The 26,375-nt window shown below is 44.4% G+C and overlaps 1 protein-coding gene across 1 annotated transcript in view; it reads right to left on the reverse strand.

Annotated features, from left to right (window-relative positions):
* MNT (MAX network transcriptional repressor) overlaps positions 1-25,745 on the reverse strand; it is a 69,077-nt gene extending 43,332 nt beyond the window's left edge. Inside the window, exon 1 of the mRNA XM_048823792.2 lies at positions 25,461-25,745. Within this exon, the coding sequence (XP_048679749.2) occupies positions 25,461-25,533 (73 nt within the window). The 5' untranslated portion in view covers positions 25,534-25,745. The remainder of the gene's footprint in view (positions 1-25,460) is intronic.
* Between the last annotated feature and the right edge of the window lie 630 nt (positions 25,746-26,375).

Here is a 26,375-nt window from a genome sequence, read left to right on the forward strand (position 1 = left end):
TCTTATATCCTGAAGTAGAGACAGGTCCAAAGCAAAACCTCAGATCTAAATACCTCTGAACCCTGGTTACAAATCTGGAGTCTTAGCATTAATAAACATGAAGTGCATTTATTTTAACCCCTTGCCTCCCAGAGGCTTGTTCTTAACATTTCATCATGAAAAAAAGAAGCCTAAGGAAACTTAAGAAAAAGGAAGCACTGGCCTCCTCCATATGCTATCACACAATTTTAAACAGGCCCTTTGCACTAAGCCCTCAAAACAGTGCATGTCTAGAGAACCCTTCCCCCTGTATGTTTATCCTCCAAGCTCTGTATTGCTATATACTTCTAGAAAGAAACTGCTGTAGCTTAATTTACAGCAGCAGTATTCAATCCAAAGCACATCTGTCCAATTCTTCCTTTTTTCACTTATAAACAGGCAAAGGGCCGTGGAATGTCTTTAAAGGGACCCAATCCTGCACCTGTTAAAGCTGCAATGACAAAACTCCTGTGGATTTCAATGGGTGCAGGATCAGGCCCAAAGACAGCAGAGACAATGATGGTATCCAGCATAAAAAAATCGTTCCAGCCTCATCTCCCTAAGGAGATCCTGCATATGAGAGACAGGCAGACCCCGCAGACTCAGGTGTCCCTCTCTTCGAATTCACACAGATGTGATCCAGCACGTCTAAAGGCTGTGTAATATCAACAGTGGGCATGGGGCTCAAATTGGTCTCCCTGGGGTGAGTTCAGGACAGAATGGATTTGCTGGGCTGGAGAACCTTCTGATTTACAGCTGTGTGAGGGTGATCCAGCAACACTGAAGTCAATGGCAGGTTGGCCACTGACTTCAATGGGAGCTGCATAAAGCCCTCAGTGAGGAGGAATCCGACTGAAACCCACAGACTGACGTGAAACTGTTCAGAGAGGAGAGTGAGGCTCATAAACTACATTTCTTTGCCAGTGTGCGTTATAGTCAGACCCTTTAACTTAACTTTGACATGCATGTGGCCATGTGTTTTTATACCACCAGACAAAATGTGTGTGTCCTGACTAGCAAAATAAACCTCAATAAATACATTCCAGGTCTCTGGCTTTCATTGTGCAAATATGGCACAATTGAAATTTATTTATACAAACTGACAGACTTGGCATCTCGACACCTCTCAGCTTTAAATCAAACATCTAGAAAACAAATTCCCTCCTTTGAAATGGGCAGATAATCCACTGCCCTCAAGTTTTAATGAGCGATTGGAGTCACGAATCTGGTCCACTGACTGCATCTGTGTACCAATGACCCCTCCTCCTCCTTAATGATCTACAAATACTTAGGAACAAAGAAATTACCAGGCTGTATCAGAGCAGTGATACATCTAGCCTAGTATCCTGTCTCTGACAGTGGCCGGTACCAAATACTTCGCAGGAAGATGCAAGAAACATCCCCAATTGTTAAACACAACTGTCCACTGGAGAAACTAGTGGTTTGCTTGCACTGTCAAGCAGGAGGCCTTGTGGGTGTGTAAGGTGTCTGACACAATGAAGACATTTACTCTGCACACCAGCACCTCCATTTTTTTTACTACTTTCCCCCCAAACAGCAGCATCAAAACAGGATGGATATAAAGGAAGTTCGTAATGCCAGAAAAGGGGATTTTGAGCAAGTGGAATTTGAGCACTTGCTTATTCTAGCACAGTTGGCATCTTCACCTCCTGAAGCTAGACATGATAACCTCTGTATTACGGAAGCAGTGTGGTCCAATGGAGAGGGCTCTGGACTACGAGTCAGAAAACCTGGGTTCTATTCCTGGCTCTGACACTGATTTGCTGTATGACCTTGGGCAAGATGCTTTCTCTGTCTGGGTCTCTGTTTAGACTGGGATCATCTCTCATTATCTGCGTGTACAGAGTCTACTATAATGGGTCCCTGCTCTCATTTGGGGCCCCTAGGTGCTACCACAATGTAATAACACTATGCCATTGATGTAAATCCAGAGTAACTCCACTGAAGCATTTTAGTTACTGTGGATTGTAAAACAGGGCAGAATTTGGCCCTGAGTCAGTAATGAATTCAAAACAGCAAATACTGGTCTTCATCCACACATCCCATCACTAGCTTTATTTAAAATGTAATGTAATTCCTCTATTGTCCACCTAGTTCTTTGATGACTCCTATTCCCATAAAGAAAAGGAGGACTTGTGGCACCTTAGATACTACTTTCGTGAGCTACAGCTCACTTCATCGGATGCACTGTACGAAGGAAGAGTAGCCAAATTAAACAAACAAACAGAAACCCACATCAACCTACATTTAATAGGGGATTTCCCTTTTGTAGGAGAGAGATAAACACCTGTGATAAAAATATTCCCCTTAGGGAATACCTAAATAAAAGTTAAACAAAACAAAAAACAAAAACCCCAAACCAAGCAATCTTCCAACACACACAGCTAAACAATCCTTTTCACATACACAAAGCTGAAAGCTCAGTTCCACTTCATGGCCGTTTCCCTCCGTTAAAAACAAAAGCTTTTCGCATTCGTTAAGTTGCTTAGTGGGGCAAGCGGGGAAGGAGGTGGGGGAATAAAGTGTTCTTCCAGATTCTGAGAGAACTTTTGTCCCATTCCAACATGCACGCTTGCTGTCTGACATGATACAGGATATTTCCTCCCACCAACCCACGCACAGAGAAGTATTCAGGCCCAATTTTGCGCTCAGATAAACTGGCACAGGCCTGATTGGAATCAACCAGGCTTGCAGTAGAGTAACTGAAAGCAGACTTTGGCCAAGTGCATGTCAGGGAGGGGATACAAAACTCAGAAGGAAGAATAACTGCAGCAGGCCCTGTAAAATATGCAAAGAGCAAATTCCAGCTGAGGGCAGCTCAGCGTGGTTCCTACTGGCTGAGGCAGAAGAGGGAAAGAAGCCTCCCTTTTACTTCTTTATTACAGCTGCTGCCTACAGATGTTGAGAATCCTGGTTGATTTCTCAGCAGCAGTTATAAGCAAAGCATAAACCCAGTCGGACCATAGACTGGTCCAAGGACTTGCTGGTTCATCACTTCAGCATCTGGAGCAGGAGTTCTCAAACTGGGGGTCATGACCTCTCAGGGGGTAGCGAGGTTATTACATGGGAGGTCACGAGCTGTCAGCCTCCACCCCAAACCCCACTTCGCCTCCACCATTTATAACAGTGCTAAATATAAAAGTGTTTTAATGTATAAGGGGGGTTGCACTCAGAGGTTTGCTGTGTGAAAGGGGTCACCAGTACAAAACTTTGAGAACCACTGATCTAGAAAATCTGAAGGCACCATTTGGACTAGGTTTCCATTCCTTCCAGGGAGGGGGCACTTTGGCTGGAAAGCATGTGAAACTCCACGGCTTGGAGGGAGTTTCACATGTGATCTGGACTCTCCTACGGTTGCGGGACATTCATATGCAGCATTTGGATTCAGCCTCTTACAGAAATCAAGGTGATGAAGTGGGATCCGGACGTCCTCAAAGCAGGGGCAGTGTTTGGACTGGGATGCCAACCTTGATTCTGACCTCCTCTAATATAAGCTATATTGGGAAAATAACATTATTGACATATTTTTTTTAAAAGGAAGATGTAAGGGCAAAAACCCATCAGCAGGAATCCACTGATGTAAATGATTTGAAACCTGAGTTACCAACCATTTCTGACTGATTCACTTAAACTGAACAACATTAAGAACTAATAAATAAAAGCCCTTTGTTTGCAATTCTTTTGCTCCAATTTGCTGCCTGGTTTGCAGCCAGAACCACCAGGATGGCCCTGGCACAGAATCCAAGAGGAAATTCGATCCCGGTGACCTGATGACTAATTGTTTTCTATTTGCATGTTTGAGCAGGTACTCCAGCATCAGAGCTGCTTGGTTGTTGTGCTCACAGAAGCAAGGGGTATGTCACACTGGTGCCAGTTTTTACTGCCTATGATGGATGGAAGGACAACCTCTAACTAGTTGTAAGAAGTAAAATATTGGCCTTATGAGAGTCTGAAAACAGAAACTCCTGGACTTACTGCAAGTCTGGTTAGGGCTGGTAAATCCTAAAACCAAATTCATCCTTGGGATAACTCAGCTGAAGTCAATGATGAATGAATGTCTGTCCTGGCTCCTGCTACTTAAGTCAGGATAAAAATAGTGCAAGACCCCAGAATATGGCCTGCAGCTGCCGAAAAGCTGCCCATCGGACCTTCGGCATCACAAATGCTGGGCTCCCTTGCGCTACAGGATTCATTTCAAGGGTGTTTTAGCCCAAATCTGACCCCAGCAGGGCAATGACCCGAGTTGTGTACAAACACGAAGGGCCTGAACCGGCACTGCTCCTGAAAATTGTGCCTCAGACACCCGTCTTGATTACCCCAGATATACCTGTGGGAAGCAGATTCCATGGGATGGAAACAGTGCCTGCGGCTCCATCAAACCACAGGGGACTCTCTGCCCAGGAGCCTTTCTCAGTTTTATACCTGTGCCCCACTGGTGAGGCCTCAGCTGGGGTGCTGTGTCCAGCTCTGGGCGGTAGACTTTAAGGAAGCGGGGAGTAAATTGGACAAAATCCAAAGGAGAGCAACAAAAATGATAAGAGACTTAGCAAACAGGACCTGTGAGGAAAGACTGAAAGGAATGGGCATGTTTAGTTTAGCGATAACAGTGTTCATATACGTAAAACGTGGTTATAAAGAAGTTGGTGATCAATCATTCTCCCTGTCCACGGAAGGTAGGATAAGAAGCAATCAGCTTGGTTTGCAGCAAGGGAGATTCAGGTGAGATATTAGGAAAAACTTACTAACTTTAAAGAGAGTTAAGCACTGGTTACCTAGGGAGATTGTGGATATCCCATCATTGGAGGTTTTTAACAACAGGTGAGACAAACACTTGTCTGCCTCATTGTGAGACTAGATGACCTCTTGAACTCCCTTCCAGCCCTACATTTCTATGAGTCTATGATTTTAAGAAGTCCATCTAAGAGCTCTTTAGTAGTCTATATGAAATAACTTGGGTGGTCTCAGGCAAGTTTCTCCCATCTGCTTCATATGCCCAGATATAGAAGCAAATTGCATACTATATCTCAGATATTACCGTCCACACACACATAAAGGGCCACTTTCATATTAGTTCACCTACAAGCCAGTATGTGATCTCATACAAATCCAATACGTAGGACACATGTGATGTTTATGACATTCACATACAAGTCACCAGTATTTCTGGCCCACACGGATTGCTGAAAAGGGGTCAACATCCCAAAACTCACCCTCAGAACTGTGACCCCCTTTTCACACTCTCAGCAGAGAGAACAAGGTCTGAGTGGACCATGAACGCTGAACTGCCCTCTGATCCCTGGGGGTCTCTCTAGGTCACAAAGGAGGCACGCTGGAATGGGGAAACTTTCACTCCCACTGCTCAAGCTGCCTATGTTCTGTGAATAGATTTCAGTCCCTCGGGCTGAGGATTTTAGTTCAGCTGCCAACCCAACTACAGTGGCTGCACATAATAAAGGAGGACGAGCAACAGAAACAGAAGAGACAGCAAATCATGTCACATGAGGATATGGGAAGCAGAGTCAACATTCTCTGACCAGTGGACTAGTACTAAAGCCTAACTGGTTCAGAAGCACACAGCGTCAGGGACTCTAACTCCGTTACCTAATAATCTGCTGGGCTTAAGTCAAACGCCTCCCCTTCAACTGGCCTGGAAATTTTCTTAGGATGCAATTACAAGTACTAGTTCTGTGGACAGAGCTGCACAGAAAGCCTGCTACCACCAGTCAGGAGCGGCCACTGTCAAGAATGCAGAAGTTCACTGAAGGAGCAGGCTGCTGCCTTTCAAGACAACCACATTTTGCAAGACTACAATTTGAAGGATCCCTGCTGTTATTAGTGCTCCTAACTGGACAGCCCGTCAGCATTCATAATCCACGTGTAAAGAGCGTCTGCCTTTGCCAAGTTTCAGAGTAGCAGACGTGTTAGTCTGTATCCGCAAAAAGAAAAGAAGGACTTGTGGCACCTTAGAGACTAACAAATTTATTTGAGCATAAGCTTTCGTGAGCTACAGTGAGCCACAAGTACTCCTTTTCTTTTGGAGTAGGCAGCAGTTCTGCAGAGAAGGACCTAGGGTGACAATGGACGAGAAGCTGGATATGAGTCAACAGTGTGCCCTTGTTACCAAGAAGGCCAATGGCATTTTTGGGTGTGTAAGTAGGGGCATTGCCAGCAGATCGAGGGATATGATCGTTTCCCTCTATTCGACATTGGTGAGGCCTCATCTGGAGTACTGTGTCCAGTTTTGGGCCCCACACTACAAGAAGGATGTGGAGAAATTGGAGAGAGTCCAGCGAAGGGCAACAAAAATGATTAGGGGTCCGGAATACATGACTTATGAGGAGAGGCTGAGGGAACTGGTCTTGTTTAGTCTACGGAAGAGAAGAATGAGGGGGGATTTGATAGCTGCTTTTAACTACCTGAAAGGTGGATCCAAAGAGGATGGATCTAGACTATTCTCAGTGATAGCAGATGATAGGACAAGGAGTAATGGTCTCAAGTTGCAGAGGGGGAGATTTACGTTGGATATTAGGAAAAACTTTTTCACTAGGAGGGTGGTGAAACACTGGAATGCATTACCTAGGGAGGTGGTGGAATCTCCTTCCTTAGAAGTTTTTAAGGTCAAGCTTGACAAAGCCCTGGCTGGGATGATTTAGTTGGGGATTGGTCCTGCTCTGGGCAGGGGGTTGGACTAGATGACCTCCAGAGGTCCCTTCCAACTCTGATATTCTATGATTCTATTCCTTTTCTTTTTGCCTTTGCCAAATCAGTCTGCTTTGCTATATGTATGCTTTATATACTCATGCTGGACTATTGAGAGATAACATTTCATAACTCTACATGCAGCGAGTTATGCATTGGGCCTAATTCTCTTGGTGTAAATCAGAACTTCGCTGCAGTCCATGCGAGGAGAAGCAGGTCCAACATACTGACACATTTCAGTGTATATCTGAACCATCTAATACTTCAGGTAGCTGGGAACACTCGAAAATTACTCTCTTAACTTGTACATGCCACACAGCAGCTTTGACTGACTGCACGCCAGTTTTACATCAGTGTGATTCAATGTACTTACTCCCAATTTACACCCGTTTCGATGGGTGGGGGATCGGTCTGCAGGGGTTTGTTTAATTCTTTTCCCTCTCTCTCTGAATCATGTAGTTTATGTCTATTTGTGTGCCTATTGGCTGAAATTTCCAAAATAATTTAAGGCAATTAGGGCTAAATTTTTAAAGGTAAAATCCCATTGGATTTTAATGTGGGTTGGGTGCCTAATTGGCCTGTATGCCTTTGAAAATCTCGCCTTTTACCATTAACCGGAGATGACGCTCTGTTTCTTTGTGTGGAAACAGGCCCCTCCATAAAAATGTTAGTAGTGTATATTGAATAACAAGTACAATAACTGTTTATTAAACACAGGATTCCTTTCCTGGCAGTTTGGTTGCTTCATGGGGTAGGACTGGGGGAAATGGAACAGATAAATCCTGTTGAGTTGTGCTAGAAATGGATCTTAGCTCAGCTTTTCAAGACCAGCTGTATCGGCGCATTTTGGTCATTTCATGTTTTAGTGCAGCACTAACATAAGCGTCTTATGTTACAGCAAACACCACCTATCCCAGCATCCCAAGTGGACTGAAGCAATAAGCAGCTGTATGGAGGACAATGCCATAGAGCTGAAGTTTGCTTATAAATGTCTGGGAGGGACACTATAGCTACAAACAACTGAGTTCTGAAATGAATGCATGCTTTGATTTGATCTTTCTGGTGGGAGTCTTCCCGTCGGGAATAGGGAAAGAGGACAGACTTTGACAAAGAAGGGATGGGGAGGAAGCTGGGTTTTTTTTTCACGTTAGGGTCTTAGACTTCAAAAGCAACACAATACCTTTGGTTTACCATTGTAAAATAAATAATACTCATGATGCATCTCACGTCCTCATTCCTGTAATCTACTGAGACCACTCTAGGTTGTGTTTGGACAATGGCAGGACAAGGCTATTATACATAAACTACTGTTGGAAATAGGAAGACTATTTTCTGCTTTTGCAGACCCCAGATTGCAGAGAGAGGGACTGAGAAGATGAGAAACGGATGACAACAACATGCAGGGTGAGTGATGGTGGAGCCAATCCCTCCCTCAAGACGTGGTTCCCTGCCGACACAAAGGTAGAGAACAGCTGGGAAGTAGGCAATGGCACATGTGTGGGCCTGGATTCAGGTGTGAATAGGAGATGGAGTGAGGTATACATTCCTGAGTTTTGGTAGTTCAGAAAAAAATGACAAAACCCAACCCCAGCTGCTCCCTCCCATCTCTACTGAATATACTTCTGTTTAGCTGTATTTCACCCTCTTCTCCAGTTGATAGTTCAACATCCATTTCTCAAATGTAGAAGGATCATAGTACTGAGAGTCTATTAAGTCAGGATCTATTACAGTGAATAGGGCACTGGATTAGAGCTCTGCTCGGGCCTAGTTTTTAAACCTAATCTGGACTCAAGCCCACCTGACCCAACCTGCGCCCAAGAGGGTTGAGTTATTTTCCGACCTGGCTTGACCCCAACCATTCACCCCTTTATTCTCCACTGAAGTGGGAATCAAGAAACCTAGATTCTATCCCTGGCTCTACCTTCAACCTGCTCTGTGACATTTGCCAAAATCACTCCACCTCCGTTTTACCATCAGTAACATGGGGCTAATTATATTTATCTTCCTCTTCAAAGCACTTTGAAACTGATGGATGAAATAGGAGCTAAGTATTATTAGATGGTCAAGTCCATCCCCCCTAGGAAAGGCAGGATACTGTCACCTGATTTTACAGAGGCAGCTCTTAGGATCCTCAAAAATTTCACCTTGGGCACTAAGAAGCCTGATTCATGTGGGAGGAAGAGCATCCCTGTTTCAGGAAAGTACCAAATCAAAAGTACAGCTGTAGCTCACGAAAGCTCATGCTCAAATAAATTGGTTAGTCTCTAAGGTGCCACAAGTCCTCCTTTTCTTTATAAGATTGATGCTGTCCATGTGGCAAGCTGAAGGAGGGTTATTTTTTGGGAGGGGGAGGAGGTGGGGGGAATTTCTGAGCAATGAGAGATTGAGGAGGATGCTGTCTCAAAAAAAAAATCCTTCATTATATCAGAGCAAAATACTAAATCTGGTCTTGGCTGGAGGCACTGGTTCGAATGGAAGAGACCTTTCAAGAAGCAAAGGACAGGAGCAAGACACATGGGGATAAAACTACACACCTTATGGTTCAATTTCCCTTTAAACTTTCCTATGGGCCTTTCACCCGTGACCATTTTTATGCAGAATTATGACATACAGGCACAATCCTCACAAACTACATTCTCCACACAGCACACATGCACTCGGCACTAGCTCGTCCGCCACATGCATAGCAGGAGGGTGAGTGCTGACCAGCTGCACTTGGCATCTGCCTCGCTTTAGGCACACCTTGAATGCCAGGGGTTATACTCTCCTGGCTCTGGGGCTCGCACTCTTCACTCCTTCCTCTGTAAGAGATGCAAACGCCTTCCCCCCCCATCTGCTTTCTATCGTCTATTCTTTGTCTCTGTAGTCATAGAGTCACAGATTCCAAGACCAGAAGGAACCATTGTGATCTAGACTGACCTCCAGTATAATACAAGCCATAAACTTCCCCCAGTAATTTCTAGAGCACACATTTTAGAAAAATAACCACTCTTGATTTAAAAATTGTTAGTGATGGAGAATATACCACAACCTTGGTAAATTGTTCCAATGGTTAATTACTCTCACTGTTAAAAATGTATGCCTTATTTCCTATTTCCAGTTTGAATTTGTCTACCTTCAACTTCTAGATATTTCATCATGTTCTACCTTTTCTGCTAGACTGAAGAGCCCATTATCAAATATCTGATCCCCATGCAGGTACTTAGAGACTGTGATCAAGTCACCCCTTAACCTTCTCTTTGTAGCTAACTAGATTGAGCTCCCTGAGTCTACCACTCTAAGGAATATTTTCTAATCCTTTAATCATTCTCATGGCTCTTCTCCGAACCCTTATCAACATATTTCTAGTATGATGTGGTTTGACAGATATCTCCAGTGTTGGGCTGGGCCTTCATTAACACAGCAAAAATGTGCCCACAGGAAAAGTACCAGCCGTTTCTTCCCCATCATTGTTTCCCCAACTGTTGCTGATCCAAGTACTTCACTCAAATTCCAGGCTGCTAGCAAGATGCTCTGTTCTCATTCCACATATTATTATTATGTATTATCCACATATGTATTATTCAAGTGAAAATAAATCACAATCAATATCTCAGTATTTCCAAGATGGTCTTTCATCACAAAGGATGGTAACATAGAATCATAGAATCACAGAATATCAGGGTTGGAAGGGACCCCAGAAGGTCATCTAGTCCAACCCCCTGCTCGAAGCAGGACCAATTCCCAGTTAAATCATCCCAGCCAGGGCTTTGTCAAGCCTGACCTTAAAAACCTCTAAGGAAGGAGATTCTACCACCTCCCTAGGTAACGCATTCCAGTGTTTCACCACCTTCCTAGTGAAAAAGTTTTTCCTAATATCCAATCTAAACCTCCCCCACTGCAACTTGAGACCATTACTCCTCGTTCTGTCATCTGCTACCATTGAGAACAGTCTAGAGCCATCCTCTTTGGAACCCCCTTTCAGGTAGTTGAAAGCAGCTATCAAATCCCCCCTCATTCTTCTCTTCTGCAGGCTAAACAATCCCAGCTCCCTCAGCCTCTCCTCATAAGTCATGTGTTCTAGACCCCTAATCATTTTTGTTGCCCTTCGCTGGACTCTCTCCAATTTATCCACATCCTTCTTGAAGTCTGGGGCCCAAAACTGGACACAGTACTCCAGATGAGGCCTCACCAATGTCGAATAGAGGGGAACGATCACGTCCCTCGATCTGCTCGCTATGCCCCTACTTATACATCCCAAAATGCCATTGGCCTTCTTGGCAACAAGGGCACACTGCTGACTCATATCCAGCTTCTCGTCCACTGTCACCCCTAGGTCCTTTTCCGCAGAACTGCTGCCTAGCCATTCGGTCCCTAGTCTGTAGCGGTGCATTGGATTCTTCCATCCTAAGTGCAGGACCCTGCACTTATCCTTATTGAACCTCATCAGATTTCTTTTGGCCCAATCCTCCAATTTGTCTAGGTCCTTCTGTATCCTATCCCTCCCCTCCAGCGTATCTACCACTCCTCCCAGTTTAGTATCATCCGCAAATTTGCTGAGAGTGCAATCCACACCATCCTCCAGATCATTTATGAAGATATTGAACAAAACCGGCCCCAGGACCGACCCTTGGGGCACTCCACTTGATACCGGCTGCCAACTAGACATGGAGCCACTGATCACTACCCGTTGAGCCCGACAATCTAGCCAGCTTTCTACCCACCTTATAGTGCATTCATCCAGCCCATACTTCCTTAACTTGCTGACAAGAATACTGTGGGAGACCATGTCAAAAGCTTTGCTAAAGTCAAGAAACAATACATCCACTGCTTTCCCTTCATCCACAGAACCAGTAATCTCATCATAAAAGGCTATTAGATTAGTCAGGCATGACCTTCCCTTGGTGAATCCATGCTGGCTGTTCCTGATCACTTTCCTCTCATGCAAGTGCTTCAGGATTGATTCTTTGAGGACCTGCTCCATGATTTTTCCAGGGACTGAGGTGAGGCTGACTGGCCTGTAGTTCCCAGGATCCTCCTTCTTCCCTTTTTTAAAGATTGGCACTACATTAGCCTTTTTCCAGTCATCCGGGACATCCATGTTTCACTAGTTGTTTGTATGCAAATTGCCACTGAAATGCATTCACCTCTAAGGTGTGACACTGTCTGCGAAAGTGGTAGAAAGCTGAAATACTGGCAAAAAGGACCTGAGACAAATTACCACTCTTATGAATGTACCCTGGTATCTTTAATGTCAGTCCAGAAGAGACAGGGCTTTGATTTATTATCAATCCATGATATCATCTCCCACCCTGGAGCCCTGCAGAAACCCTTTTGCTGAAGCCCTGCGGTGTATTTCTGGGGAACAGGAAGGGACAGAGCCAGGAAGCAGCTATTTTCCACCGCAGCAGCTGAACCCCAGAGGATTTCGAAGTGGGAGTCAGTGACGCTTCAGCTGTGGGAAAGGCAGCCAACGATAAGCCATTTGCCCAAAGCCATGGAGGGAGTCGGCAGCAGAGATCCTGGCTCCCAGTCCTGTGCTCGGACACTACCACGCTCTAAAGGATGAAGTCAAACCTGCTGGGATTTGAAAGTGTGGTTCTAGGAAGGGATAGGTCTGCCTAGCTGATGCCCACCCCGCAAAGCCATCCTTTCTAACTTTCTACGGAAGTACTGTTTGCTATTACAATTCAGGTGAAGAAGATTAGTCACCAGGCACTACTACCGCCAAAAAGCTTGAGTCCCTGTTTCCCCAGTCAGAAGAAATATGAGCATATCTGTGTAAGCAAATCAAATCAGTCTTTACGGAGAAAGGCATTCTGCAGCATCAACTAAGAGAGGCTATTGGAGGTTTCACTATGACATGCTTATTTGAAACTCTCTCGGAAAACTAAGCAACACTCATAACCCAATCTAAATGAACAGAGAAGGAAATGACTGCAAGATCCTATAAGCTGCTAAGTGAGAGGAAGGGGCACACCTACTTTACCTTACTTTATGGGGGATGGACAGCTTGCTGGGCAGGGCATACCTCCCCTCACCACAATCACCAATCTACTCCTAAAACCCTAATTCAAGTCCAGTTGGTCAAGAGCTGGATCTAGTTGTCCCTATGCATTTCTGAGTGGGGAAAAAAATAGAACACTTCAAAGGATTTGACATCTCAAAAGAGATCAGACAAAGTGCTACGAAACTTCCAGCTTCAGTTTCTAGGGTTTTAGGATGCACACAGTCAGCTGACATAGAATCTCATTCCTGACTGGATATAGGGCCCTTAAATTCAAAACCAAGGATGGGGTGGGAACTCAATTCAACACAGGTAGAAGGGAAAATCGTTTAACCTTATTCTCCCAAGGACTCTCCTAGGGAGATCTTACCCCAGCCTGGGAGGGGAGATTTCTAAATAAGACCCTCAGAGTGGTGTTATGTGAACCCCCAGAGTAACAGAGCCAAAGCTGGTCTTCAGGTAATAAAGAGATGCCCTTCAAGCTTAGCAGGGGTGTCTAACACAAGAGGCTTGGACAAATGAGATGCCGCTGGCCCGCAGATAACATGTGAGGTTCCTGGCCAGGCACAGTTGGAAGGAACTCAAGTTACAACATCACACCTGGCTTCAAAACTCATCCTTAAGTACACTTATATTTGCAGCCCTTTCTCTCTCAAAATGGCTTCTGATGATCTGCTTCAGGCCCTTGTGCCATCAGGTCTCCACTGCTGGCAGTTTCCCAAAGCAGCAGATCTAGAGCTTTGTCTGTTACGCTCCCATTTTGGGGTGGGGTGGGGTGTTTTTTGTGTTATTTACATGTTAGTGCCTACTTGCCAAGAGAAAAACCACTCAGAGGAAAAAGAAGCCAAAGGAAAGATCAGGGTTTATTTTTTCCCCGTTAGTCATCATGACACAATTTATACAAAAGCACTAATGCCCCGGCCTTCAAAGGGTAAGGCTGTAGAATAACCGAGCCCCTTTCCCTGGAGCGCACCAAGGGTCTGACCGTCTGAAATCGGCGGAAGGTACAACGGTATACAGAATCCAGATGTGAAAATGTAAAACTATGGCTTCAGCAGACAGAACAACCACAAATGGCACATGATTTACTACTGCCTGCACTGCATCATATGATAGGCCCTTAGTCGTTTCTAAATAGGATGTTTTTTTCAGGTTTTTTTTCTATTGGGCATCAGCTGCTTTTTTTGAAGGAATACCCAGAAAACCAGTTTATTCTTATAAGAAGCTATTTGTCAGCTGAATGGCTTCCATGCAAGACCCTGCAGCAAGAAGGGACTTTTCATGGAATCCAGTCCCATGTTCTCTAAACAAACACTCACATGAGAGACTGTGAATTGCAAATTGGGATGGCTTGAGATCTATCAGAAAGCCTGTAGAAACCCAATGGAACTACAAACTATTTAAATATGCAGGTCAAATGTTAACTGTAAATCTGTGCTTACTTTAATAAAACTTATTTCAAAAGAAAATAAGAAAATTACTTGTTATAACAGGTTTCAGAGGAACAGCCGTGTTAGTCTGTATTCGCAAAAAGAAAAGGAGTACTTGTGGCACCTTAGAGACTAACCAATTTATTTGAGCATGAGCTTTCGTGAGCTACAGCTCACTTCATCAGATGTTTACCGTGGAAACTGCAGCAGACTTTATATACACATATACTCCTGCAGGAGAGTGAATTTGTGTGGGGGGTGGAGGGTGAGAAAACCTGGATTTGTGCTGGAAATGGCCCACCTGTTGATCAGTTTAGATAAGCTATTACCAGCAGGACAGTGGGGTGGGAGGAGGTATTGTTTCATATTCTCTGTGTGTATATAAAGTCTGCTGCAGTTTCCACGGTAAACATCTGATGAAGTGAGCTGTAGCTCACGAAAGCTCATGCTCAAATAAATTGGTTAGTCTCTAAGGTGCCACAAGTACTCCTTTTCTTCTTGTTATAACAAAAATCCTTAGCACGTCTCTCGCAACTTCCAGCCAAGGATCTCAGATATGTAGATGAATTAAGCCTCATGATGCTTCTGGCAGGTGGGTGAATTAATATTTCAGTTTTAGAGATTCTGGACAGTAAGCCACAGGCTGGTTAAGTGACTTACTCAAAGTCACATTGAGTCATGGCAGCGCTGGAACTGTGTGTTAACCATCTGTCTCTTTAAATGGTATATTTGTTTGGCACTATTTTATGCAACACTAAGTACAGAGCATGCAATACCAGGTTTATTAGATTCCAGTTACAGAAGTACAGTTCACCACAGCTTACTGGTCAAAAGGCTGCAAGAGTGGGATTTTCAAAAGCAGTTAGCACTGGGCTAATTCTATTCCCACTGAAGTCAATGGGAGCACATGGAGTGCGTTTGAAATTTCCACTCTCATATTTGCAAACGAGAAGCAGCTAAGAATGTAAAGACGTCTACTTATCAAAGGACAGCACCCAAGCATTGGAGTCACCGGCCTTCACAGCTTCTTTGATATTAAGGGCTCCCCATGGTGCAACAAGCATCCAGGCTGTCTCCTAGTTCACAAGAACATCAATATTCATCTTCATGCAAGGGTTTTTTCACAGTCATTTCTAATAAACGGGATCAAAGAGGGAACAGGTATCACACTGGGTGGTGCGCCCAGGCATCTGCTTAGCAAAACAGGGCCGTGTCCTCTTGTGGCACAATTAATAGCATCACTGCAACTCTTTACCTCCGTGGCATCTTCCATCAGCGGCTCAGGAAAGCTCAAAACTTGCCTGTTCCTCGTGGAATTGACTTGATAAGAGCCTAAGTGGTCTGCTTACCGCCACGCTGACAAGAGCTCTCTCCAGATCAGAGTTAAAATTCTGCCATATTGTTGCAAGCGGGCTTCCGGCACTGATTCCATGGCCAACAAGGCCAGTGTTATTTTTCAGAGAAAAAGGCTAACCCGGAACAGTGCACACACCTGTTTGAACACTTCAAGCTGTATAGCTAGTAAGTAGCAGGATATTTTCAGGAGGAGGTTCTGGCCTGTAGAATTCTTTCCTCATTTGGTCTGTCAGAACCTGGATCTACCGACTTTGGGGGAAAACTGCAAGGCCTATCTATATCCAGGTTTCCACAAAGGGTGGCTTGAATGGGGTAGCAATCCGTTGACAAAAGATGATTTTAGTTGTGTAGTGATGGGAGAGACTTCTGAACCTTGAGCCATATGAATGCTCACAGGTGTATTTAAAGACTATAGAGGCTACCTAGAGTTCCAGAGAGGCATTTCTAACAAACTGGATGGATAGCTGGATGAAAGAATGAACTAAGGGGTAAAACCTAGATATCCTGTAATGGATGATAAACTCAAATGGGCCCTTTTGGACAACACTTTCCAACCCTATTTGAACGGTGCTGGGAGTGGTAGAGGGGATGTGGGTTTCATACCCACGAAACCACACAGTTTCCTAGTGCAGACAAAGCTCAATAAATTGCCTCCTCTAGTTAGTCAATAACATGGGTCTAACGGGACTCTCAGACATGCACAAAACTTCTTCCCCATACAGTCCAGGGAAACCAGGAATCACATTAGCAGCTTTAAACACAGCTGCTACTAGCATGATTTAGTCTGTGCCATCCAGAGCACCTCACAACTACGCTAACACATGGCGCATCCATCCATCACCTTCCAAGAGGTTATTGCCACTTTGTAGGCTTTCACCGGGTGCCCTCAGATAAACATTTTGCTTTTTTAAAATCAGATTCTGCTAGTCTTACGAGAAAGATTCAGGAAGCAGAAAGGGGGGAGGGGTAGCAAGCCAAGAGATTCTAGTATTGTGCTCAGATTAATGCAAACACTGAAACACATAGAGGTTATTCCTGGTTTTGTAGGGACCTGTATGTTGTATTAGGGAAAAATAAAAATAGAGCATCAGAAGAATTATAGCAGCTTTCCTAACAAGCAGAGGAGTATGGTCAATGCAAGAGAGTGTGGACTCAGAAGCCAAACTGAGTTGATCACTCTCTGGATAGGTAAGAACTAGAAGAGACAGCTGCCCCACTTTGACTGGGACTGTCACAGATTTTTCCATTATATGACCCCCTGACACCTCTGTCCTTGAATGCTCTGTTCAACCCTGCTCCTTCTCCTTAACCCCAAGAGGAGAGAGTAGAAATAGAGGCGGTTCAGAAATGGGTGATAAATATGAGAGCAATGGAAAGGCTTCTGTACAAAGGGAGAGTGGGCTTGTTTCTTTTAGACAGAGAAATCACAGGGGATGTGTCAAAGGTACATAAACTAACAAATGGACCAGAGACAGTAAACTGGGAACGCCTATTCACTCTGTTTTATTATACAAAAACAAGTGGACACTCGACAGAACTGAAAAGCAACAAGTTGAAAACTTATCAAAGGAAAGCCTTTTGCTCTTTAAATGGGCATTGTCCAGGAGTCCCTCATAATTTGCATACACACACACTTAACCTGTGCAATTCACTGAAACGATATCACTGAGGCCAAGAGTTTGTGAGATTAAAAATAATATAGATTAGACATTATATGGATGAAAACACCTTAAAAAACAAAAGAACTCTAAACCTTTATCCCTCAGGGCATAAACGAACCATCTTCTGCCAAAGGTTAAGAATTACCTTCCTCTATGGACAGGTGGTTCCTAATTGTCCACCACAAGATTTCTTACACCTTCTTCTGAAGTTGCTAGTACTGACTACTGTTTAATACGGGATATTGGGCTAGGTGGACTCCTTGTCTGATCTGGTAAGACAATTCCTATGTTCCTGATGGAATTATGCAGGCACTTACATGCAATTCATTCTGGGGAATCCCAAAATCCTGAACAGCAAGATTCAGTCTATGCAGAATGGTAAGTTTGAAGCATTTATAGATCCCCATGAACAAAGTGTTATGAAAAAGCTATAAACGTGTGGGGGAGGGTTGGAGGCAGATGGTATCCTTCCTTCCCTGAGTTTTTCATAGCAGCCCAGCATATGCATCCATCAAACACTCATGTATAAAATACTAAGGCTCAGATCCGCTGACTTAAACAAAGCTACGCCGATTCATGCCAGTGGAAAGTCTGGCCCTAGGAACATATGTAACTTTTCATGTACTTCAGGGGCCATCCAAAATGTAGGATATTTATCAGCACAGTATCCCTGTGAGGTAGATAAATACTATTACCCCCATTTAACAGATAGGGAAACAAACATGCTGGGTGAAAAGCTGGCACCATTGAAGTCAAATGGGAATTATGGCATTTGCTTCCACGGGGTCAGGATATCACCCATGGAATTTAAATGACTTTCCCCAAGGCCACACAAGCAGACAGCAGCAGAGCTAGGAGAAGAAGCCAGGAGTTTCTGGTTTCTTTACTGCTCAGCCCACTAACCAACCGTATCTCCTTAGACAATGATCCAAAATACTTTCTTTTTAGTGTGTCAAACACAAACAAATTGTGAAGACAGCACCAGCTTGAGAGAAGGTTTAAATTCCAGCTATGCAGAGATACTCTTTTGCTCATCAGATCACCTGTCCTGATTTGCTGTACACGTTAACGTGCTGTACTAGGTTTGCATTCATCATAAAGTTTAAAAAATAAAAAGCGAACACAACAGCTATTTAGTCAAATGGTAAAGTAACAAGATAGGTCAGGGATATGAGAGGCAATTATTTTCTTGAAACCAGCCCGCTGTCAATATATTCTGTGGTTTCAGCAGGCCTGTGCAGACTCATAAAAGTCAAGCTAGTGTTTATATCAACAGAACTATGTCCACCTGCCATGCACCCGTTATGGCACATACCTCCTCTCTGACCACAGTGAAGCTCCAGTGCAATTGAACTGGGAGCCTTTGAGGGAAGAAAAAAATAAAATCCCCACCATCTTCTTTGGGGAAGCACAGAGTTTAACCTCTGGAAAGAATCAAACTGCTGCATGCAGCATGACTAATGACAAAGAAGGTGGTAAGGCTAGTGGTTAGAGTGGGAGACCGTGAAATCAAGATACCTGGGTTCTGTGCTTAGTGTGCCAGCAACTTACAGTGTGCTCTTGGGCGTCACTTACAGGCTGATTTTCAGGGGGTGCCTGCAACCGGAAACAGGGGAGCTCAGCACTTCTAAAATTAGGCCATTCACCTCTTTGTGTTTCAACTTCCCCATCAGCAAACTAGGCATGCGGCAATCTTGAGCAACCCTACAATAACAATCCATGCATGCAACTGGCAATTAAGAGCAACACTACAACAACAAAGATCAAGACAAAAATAAATGCTAGTAAAGAAGCAGATATTTTTATTTTATGAAGCATGTGTGTGTGTATGCAACTCATGGAGGGCTGCTGGACAATGTCCATTTAAAGAGAAAATACATGCACAGTTCCCACCTCTAAAACACAATCCCTTAATTATATTCTTACGTGGTACAGAGTCTGTGCTCCAACCTGAATGGAGATGGCAGTTTCCCACTTGTGCCATCTTTTGCAGACCCTGGCACATCTTTTAGCAAAGAAACTTGGCACCTGTTTTAATCATGGTACAACTTTTAGATCCTGTACGCACTGGCGTTTACTCCAGAGGTCCCTACCTAACCTACACCGTGCTGTCGTATACCACTTAACAACATATTTAGGTCCTGTTGAAGCTGCTATTTGAAACCATGTTAGCATGTATCTGAGGCATACTAAAATATCATAGCACCCAAGCACTTTTCTAGTAAGAACCATTTTTAAACACAGTTTGAACAGCAGACAAGGCATTACAGCCCACGTATAGAAAAATATTTACCATTTTGGGGCACTGGGTAACAACAAGGTAGTTTCCCAACTGGATTAGAAACTGTTTGGTTTTGCTGAGGAATGTTAATGTGGCTAATGGCATGGTTTTATCTCATCCACGAAAGCAAGACCAAACTGTGTTATAAACACAATTCCCCAACACAGTAAATGTCCTAGTTTACCTGGGTCGTTAGAGAACTGAAGGAGTCGAACACCCAGGTTACCAGTTACGGTAAACAATCCCCTACCTGGTTAAGTTTTTTCTTCACATCTGAAAGGATGGAAGAGCAACAAAAAGCCACGTATGTCTGATAGAAAATGCAGAACAGCCAAGAGCGAAGGCATCAGTGTAACTTCTGAGGATACGAAATATTCTGGAAATACTTGAGCCAGCTTTACAAAACATTTGGAAGCCACATGTGTGATCAGGGGAAACCAGCTTTCTGAGATACACAATTAAACCAAAGAGACATGATGCTAAGGAGCTAGTACTGTTTCTGCTGTGAAACTGACAATTTTTATGCACAGGATTTGACAGTGACATGACAGTCCTACAAACACAGGATTTGCCATCTCAACTCAGACCACATAGTTCATTCCATCAAGCCTGGTATCCTACTGGCCTTTTCTTGATGCTTCAGAGATCTCCTAAGCAACTGTTCAATGCAATATATGGGGTAGAGATCTCCTTCACACTTCTGCAGAGATCAGCTGACTCCCTTAAGAATGTGATTTCATGACTATTTAGCAAATGAAGCCTTCCCAGTAGTTCTTCCTTGCTGTAATCCCCAAAGTTTGAGAACATTCAAGCTGCAATCCACTAAGAGGGTCAATCTGGAGAGAAAAAAAATTACACACCAGCTGGTGATAGAAGCTGCTAGCCTGATCTCCCAGCAAGTCGAACAACAGAAGAACCATTGATCTCTTCACTGGATCTTACAGCTTCCTCTGTTTTCAAGCAGATCTTTTCCTCCTCAACCCTGACTCACTGCCAAGACCAGTCCGACCCTCATGCCTGCCCAGATGGGTGGAGGTCACTGAGCCTCTGCAGGTGGGTGCACTGCCCTACATAGAATTCAAACTGGCCACGCTACCTCCTTGGAATATTCTTCCACTTCCTGCTATAAAGAACTCTAGAGTGTTCAGCCAATCTGGATTTCTGGACTGGCTGAATGCATCAGCACCCTGTGCTTGAACCAAAGGCCTCGCCCAGTAGGCTGTCCATTGGCCTCTTCCATTCTCACTACCAGGGGTGAGGGTGGCGCCTTTGTAATTTTGTGTCAAAGAGAAAGCTACATGCTTTACACTGTATTAATATTTGTCCCCCTTGGTATCTCTCGTCCCAAGTTGGTGTTATGTATTTGGGTCAAAGAAGGATCAAGTGCTTTAATACTACTTTGTAATTCTCTGCCCTTTAGCACCCTCGGCCCAGGGACCTCAAAGCAGTTGACAGACACTAGTGAATTACGCTTCACTACACCCTTGGGAGGCATATCAGCACTGATAGCCCCATTTCACACATGAAGCACAGAGAAGTAAAGTCATTTGCCCAAACTCATACTGCACAAGTCACAGAGCCAGGTGCAGAACTCAGGTCTCCTGTTTGAACTGTCGATTTCCTGAGACAGCATATACTGTACCCTAGTCACTGTCTTCTCGCCAGTAAATCAACGTGCCGCTTTGCTCTTACATTGCACAAGGCTTGTATTGAACAGGGGAAGCAAAGAGATGTACCCCGTACAGTAGGTAGTCACAGACAGTATGGAACCCTGGGTAACAAATACTGAAGTGAAAAGTTCCACTGCCACACTTACCATTTACGGGGATCTCCAAAACCAGAACCAGCCTTACTTTAATCTTCTCCTCCCCCAAAATAATTCCTTCCCCCTTTACATTTAACATTTATATTGTGGAAGAGCCTGGAGGCCAACAGGTCGCTTGCCCATTGGGCCGAGTGCTGTACAAATACACAGAAAATGACAGTCCACGCTCTAAAGCATTTACTGGTGTCTGGATCTTTCCCCAGAGCAGCACAGCAAATGACACCCTGATCTTTACCCTGCTAGCTCTGTCAAATGAACAGTTCCATGTTAGAAACATGATAGTCTCGCCAAAAAAAAAAAAAAAAAAAAAGGAAACTCTAGCAGGGGGGACTCTGAGAACAGTGATTTCTTCCCGTCCAGTTCCATGGCTGGGTGGATGCATAAGGAGTCATGGCAGAAAGTTTTCTCCCTCTCCGGCAATGGAATGGAGAGGGAGAGCAACATGGTCTATGAGTTTGGAGTTTGCCCTGGACAGCTGGGCCTCCCGAGCAGCTTCCTGCTTCGCTTTCCCACAAGGCCAGTACATTCCAGTCTGTCCCTGCTAGAGCAATATCAAACCCCAACAGCACTGGCAGACTGATTCCGGGGTCTTCCTGATTCCAGTGTCAGCCCCACACGTTTGCAGTTGCCCCAAATATTTTTTCTTGCCCATCGCTTCACCTATGTCACTCCATCACCTTTGAGTTGCTCAACTGTTTCCTCTTTGCCCCATATATCAAGTCCATACAACTTGCTGTCTCCTTTGAGGCTGTACTCCAGACAGTTACTACCCATTTCTCTGACCTGGTCTCCTTTCACATCGACTCTTCCCTGCCACACACCCTCTCTACTTTGCCAGCATTGAGACCTCCTCTCAGAGCACTAGTAGTAAATATTTCTAATATGGTAGCATCCAAAGAGCCCACTCAGAATCGGGGCCATTGTGCTGAGTGCTGTACAAGCAGGGGGAAAAAAGAGACAATCCTTGCATGGAAGGGTCTACAAACTCAAGAAAACACCTTGGCGTCTTTTTCCTTTGTGCTTGGTTTGCCACCTCACCCTGCTCTAGCCCCTCCTCAAACTCAGTTCTGCCAGGAAGCCTATTTTTAACAAAAGTCCCCTGCAGCTAGCAAGCTGTGCACAAGCCTGGCTGACCCGAGCCATCCTTGTGCCTTCTCTCTCATGCCGCTGCCACCTGCTTGTGGGTGTTTGTGACCCTCACTTGTTGCGTCATGCTGAACTCACTTTGCCAGCCACAGCTGGGGCCATTCCTCTACTTGTTCTGAGACTGGCCTCCCACATTTCTGGGTGCCTGAAAAAATAACCATCTTCTCGAGAGGTGGTCTGCGCAATGAATGGCACAGCCTGACACCACGTCTCACATATTTAATCTCCTCTATTTCTAGAGTGCATTTGGCGTGCAGCTAAGAATATTAACACTAACTAACCAGTGAGCAAGTCTGAATATGGAGACTGTAAACCATCACTGACTTAAATGTACACATGGATTTTTTAATTCACCCTAAAGCTGTACTGCTCCAGGATGCAGGTACAACTCCCGGCCTCAGCAATGACGTTAGCACTTGCTCAGGGAGGAGAAGATATGTTAGCCCACAAGCCCACAGTGACTATTTTCCTTTCTTAGTTAACCAGAAAGCTGTCTGCCCTTTCATGTCTCCAAGCTGCCTTTCTTCACAACATCCACTATGTCCTGCATGACTCATCAGTGAAACAATAGATTTTCGGCTCCATCCCACAGCAATGACACACAAAGAGAACTGTTCCTTCTTGCTTTTGCAGCAGGTACAGTAGTGTCACTGAGCTAATGCTGCATTAGAGCTCCAGCAGCCTTGAGAACATGCACATAAAATGAATAAATAAAAAGGGGAATCCCAAAATTCTACTGCAATATGTTCAAGAAGCTTGGCTTGAGAATAATTAACTGAAAGCCACTAATTGTATTAATACATTGCTAATCTAACAACACACACACACTTGATCTTCTCCTTTTGAAAAGGTTACACACATTGTTATACAGGAAGTGAATTATATCTGGGTTAAGGTCAATGACGAGTACAGAGATCCATCAGGAAAGGTGGCATTCTTGCCAAGCATCAAGCACCATCTGCATCTACAACTATCCTACCATGTGATTAAAAATGACAGGTCGGAAGTGGAGCTGCCCTACCCTACCCTATACTACCTCATACAGGAGGTCTCACCCTGCCCATACCCTCCTGCACCCACTATCATGAATGCCAGTAAAGGCCCTGAGTTCAGTTTTGACTATGCTCATCATGATGTAGGCCCAGGTCTGAAGTTCAATTAGAATGAGATTTCCGCACCCATTCAGCCAAAAATATCCCCACAAAGGAAGAGTTGTACATGTACACACACAAAATCGTCATCAGCCACAGGAAGACGATTTAAAAACTATCATTAAAATTGATCTAAAACACTGAAAGGAGCCTCCCTGCAAGCAAGTGGGAATTGCTAGATCAGATTGATGCACTTAGGGACCGGGTCTGCCTTTGTGTGTATTCGGCATGCCTAGCACAATGGATGCCACCACAATATAAGAAATTAAATAATCAAAACATATACACACGTTGTTATCTGCAGGATGAAGATCACATGGTGGGGGGGGGGGGCTGAGAGAGATGAGCTGGAGGGAAAATACCGAAGTATAGTCCTTGCTGCCCTATTTTTATCCAGTTTAGACTATAAACCCCTTGGGGTGAGGACTGGTTCTTCCTGCATCAGAAGATGCACTGATAGACATATTTTGCACTTTACATTTTCAAAGCCTTGCACCAACATTAATTAGCAGATGATCAGTGGGGGGGGGGGGGGGGAGGCGCGGGGAAATATTCTTTAACCCCCTGCACTTCTGATCTCCCCAGCTCCGACTGGTAGAAGCCCTTCCCCCAACCAACCACACGCTCTGTTGTAAGAATGAAAGTGCAGCTGTGAAGCAACCCAGCAGAAGCCCCAGAGGGAGTGTCCCCGGCGCACGTGGTAGAGGGCGGGGCTTGACACGTCATCCTCCCCCCATGGAACTAACTAGTTTGGAACGCAGCAACACGCTACATTCCAAATGGGAGAGGAAAGCTACAGCCCTGCCTTTGCCTTGGCCCAGATCCTTCCCCACAGACGGAATCAAGGTCGCACGAGAGCACGGATCTCCCCACCCACCCCCATCACACCACTGGCTTGGGGAGGGGGGAACCAACCCAAGGTTCCCCTCTGCACATTTCCAGGAAGGCAGAACATACAAAAAAGGAGAGAGGCGGAACAGTGGAGTGTATCATATGACACTCTATGTCATTTCATTATGCAAAAGCAGCCTCCCCTCACTCAGCTCTGCTGGAGTACTGCCACCGCCCTAAGATCTGAAATACAGGAGGAGATTTTCCCCACAAGGAAAAAAAAAACTATACACGTTACATACATTAATAACCACTGTAAGAATTCAACCGCAAAGCAAATCGCAGGCAGGTTCTGTGAAGACAGGCGGGGAGGGGAGGGGGTCATCTTGGCGCATAACTACCCCCTCTCAACCCACCAGCCCAGACACACTATAATAATGATTTAAACACTTTAGGTTTTGAACCAAAAAAAAAAAAACAAAAAAACCCAGGCTTCGATTGCTCTGACTTTTTGAACATGATCGTTTTCACCCTTTCAGCAAAGAAAAAAAAGTGCATTTTGCAGACTCCCATTCAAAGAATAAGAGTCTCTACATTGTACACACATATGGATGAATGAGAGAGAAAAAGGGAGACAGCGTTAATCTACCGAAAAAGAGGGCTTTCCGATCGCCTACAGGCATGTGTCAGCACATCGCTACTAAATGCTCAGCTCCAACAAAAATTAAGACTGCCTGCTTCAGAGGCGACGGGAAAGGCTAAAGGGAGACCGATTTAACTCCAAGCCCCTTTGCAATCATCCCTTACATTTATTTTAATTCAGAACATCATGTACTGGAAACCATGCTTTTTTCTTACAAAATCAGCTTTGAAAGCGGTGTACCCTCCACCCGCCTAAGACACAGTCAGTAACACACAGTGCAGCGACGGGTGACTGGAAATCAAGCTGCTTTCTTGTAAAAATAAAGACTATATTTTTTCCAGCTTTTGGAAAATGGTGTCCTGTGTCTTTAAACAGCTCTAATTCCGATTTTACATGCTGTCCCCCCCCTTACCACGTGTTTTCTGTTGTTGCTGGGCTTGCCATTCCAGAAATCTGGCCGCTTCCAAAAGCGTCTCAATGCTCATCTCTTGGGTTGCCTTTCAGTGGAGGATCCAAAATCCTGGAGACTTTAAAAAAAACAAACAAGCCGGGGGTTCCCTCTCCTTTTCTTCTCCCAAGTAAAAATGCCTAATCAAACCACCCCCCGCCCCGATCCCCTGCGAATCTTCCAGACAAGAAAAGGGTTTGCAACAAGATGGCGATGAGTATGTAACAGAAACACAACAAGAAAAAAGGACTAACACTGCCCTCAGCTACTATACAGACAGCTGCAGACAAAACCCAGTCTGGATCTTTGTAGGTCACTGGACTGGAACTCGTCAATGCCATTTTGCAGGGGTGGAGTTTAACCATTGCTGTTTTGAGTGAATCCTCTTTACACAGAGGGAGCAGATCTGCCACAGCTCTTATTTGGGATCAGTTTTAACCATGTTGGGGTTTTTTTTAATGTCTCCTTTTCTCGACAGATTTATTTTTGCTAGTGTGTATTTTAGTGAGACATTTAAAATGTCATCTGCCATTCAGACTGGCATAGATAGAAAATATCTTCCTGGAACTTTATTGTAACTTGGACTTGTTTGAGATAGTTTTTAAACTATCTACAGCTTAATCCAAAAAGACTCTGTCCCATAAATTAGACAGGTTTGGTCTGATTTTGGAGGGTCATTCAGGGAATTATAATAATTATAGGTGGAAAAAATTAGGTCATTTTGCTTTCTGTTCTCTTTCCCAACCCACTGCTACTTCAGTGTTGTTGCTCACACGTCATTTCCAGTCGAATTAGCCTGTCATTATTATTATTTATTGGGACCTGATTTTTCAGAGGTGTTGAGTACCTCCAGCTTGCGTGGACTTCATCTAGACTTTC

This window comes from Caretta caretta, chromosome 17 (assembly GCF_965140235.1).
Source record: "Caretta caretta isolate rCarCar2 chromosome 17, rCarCar1.hap1, whole genome shotgun sequence".
Classification (NCBI taxonomy): Eukaryota; Metazoa; Chordata; order Testudines; family Cheloniidae; genus Caretta; species Caretta caretta.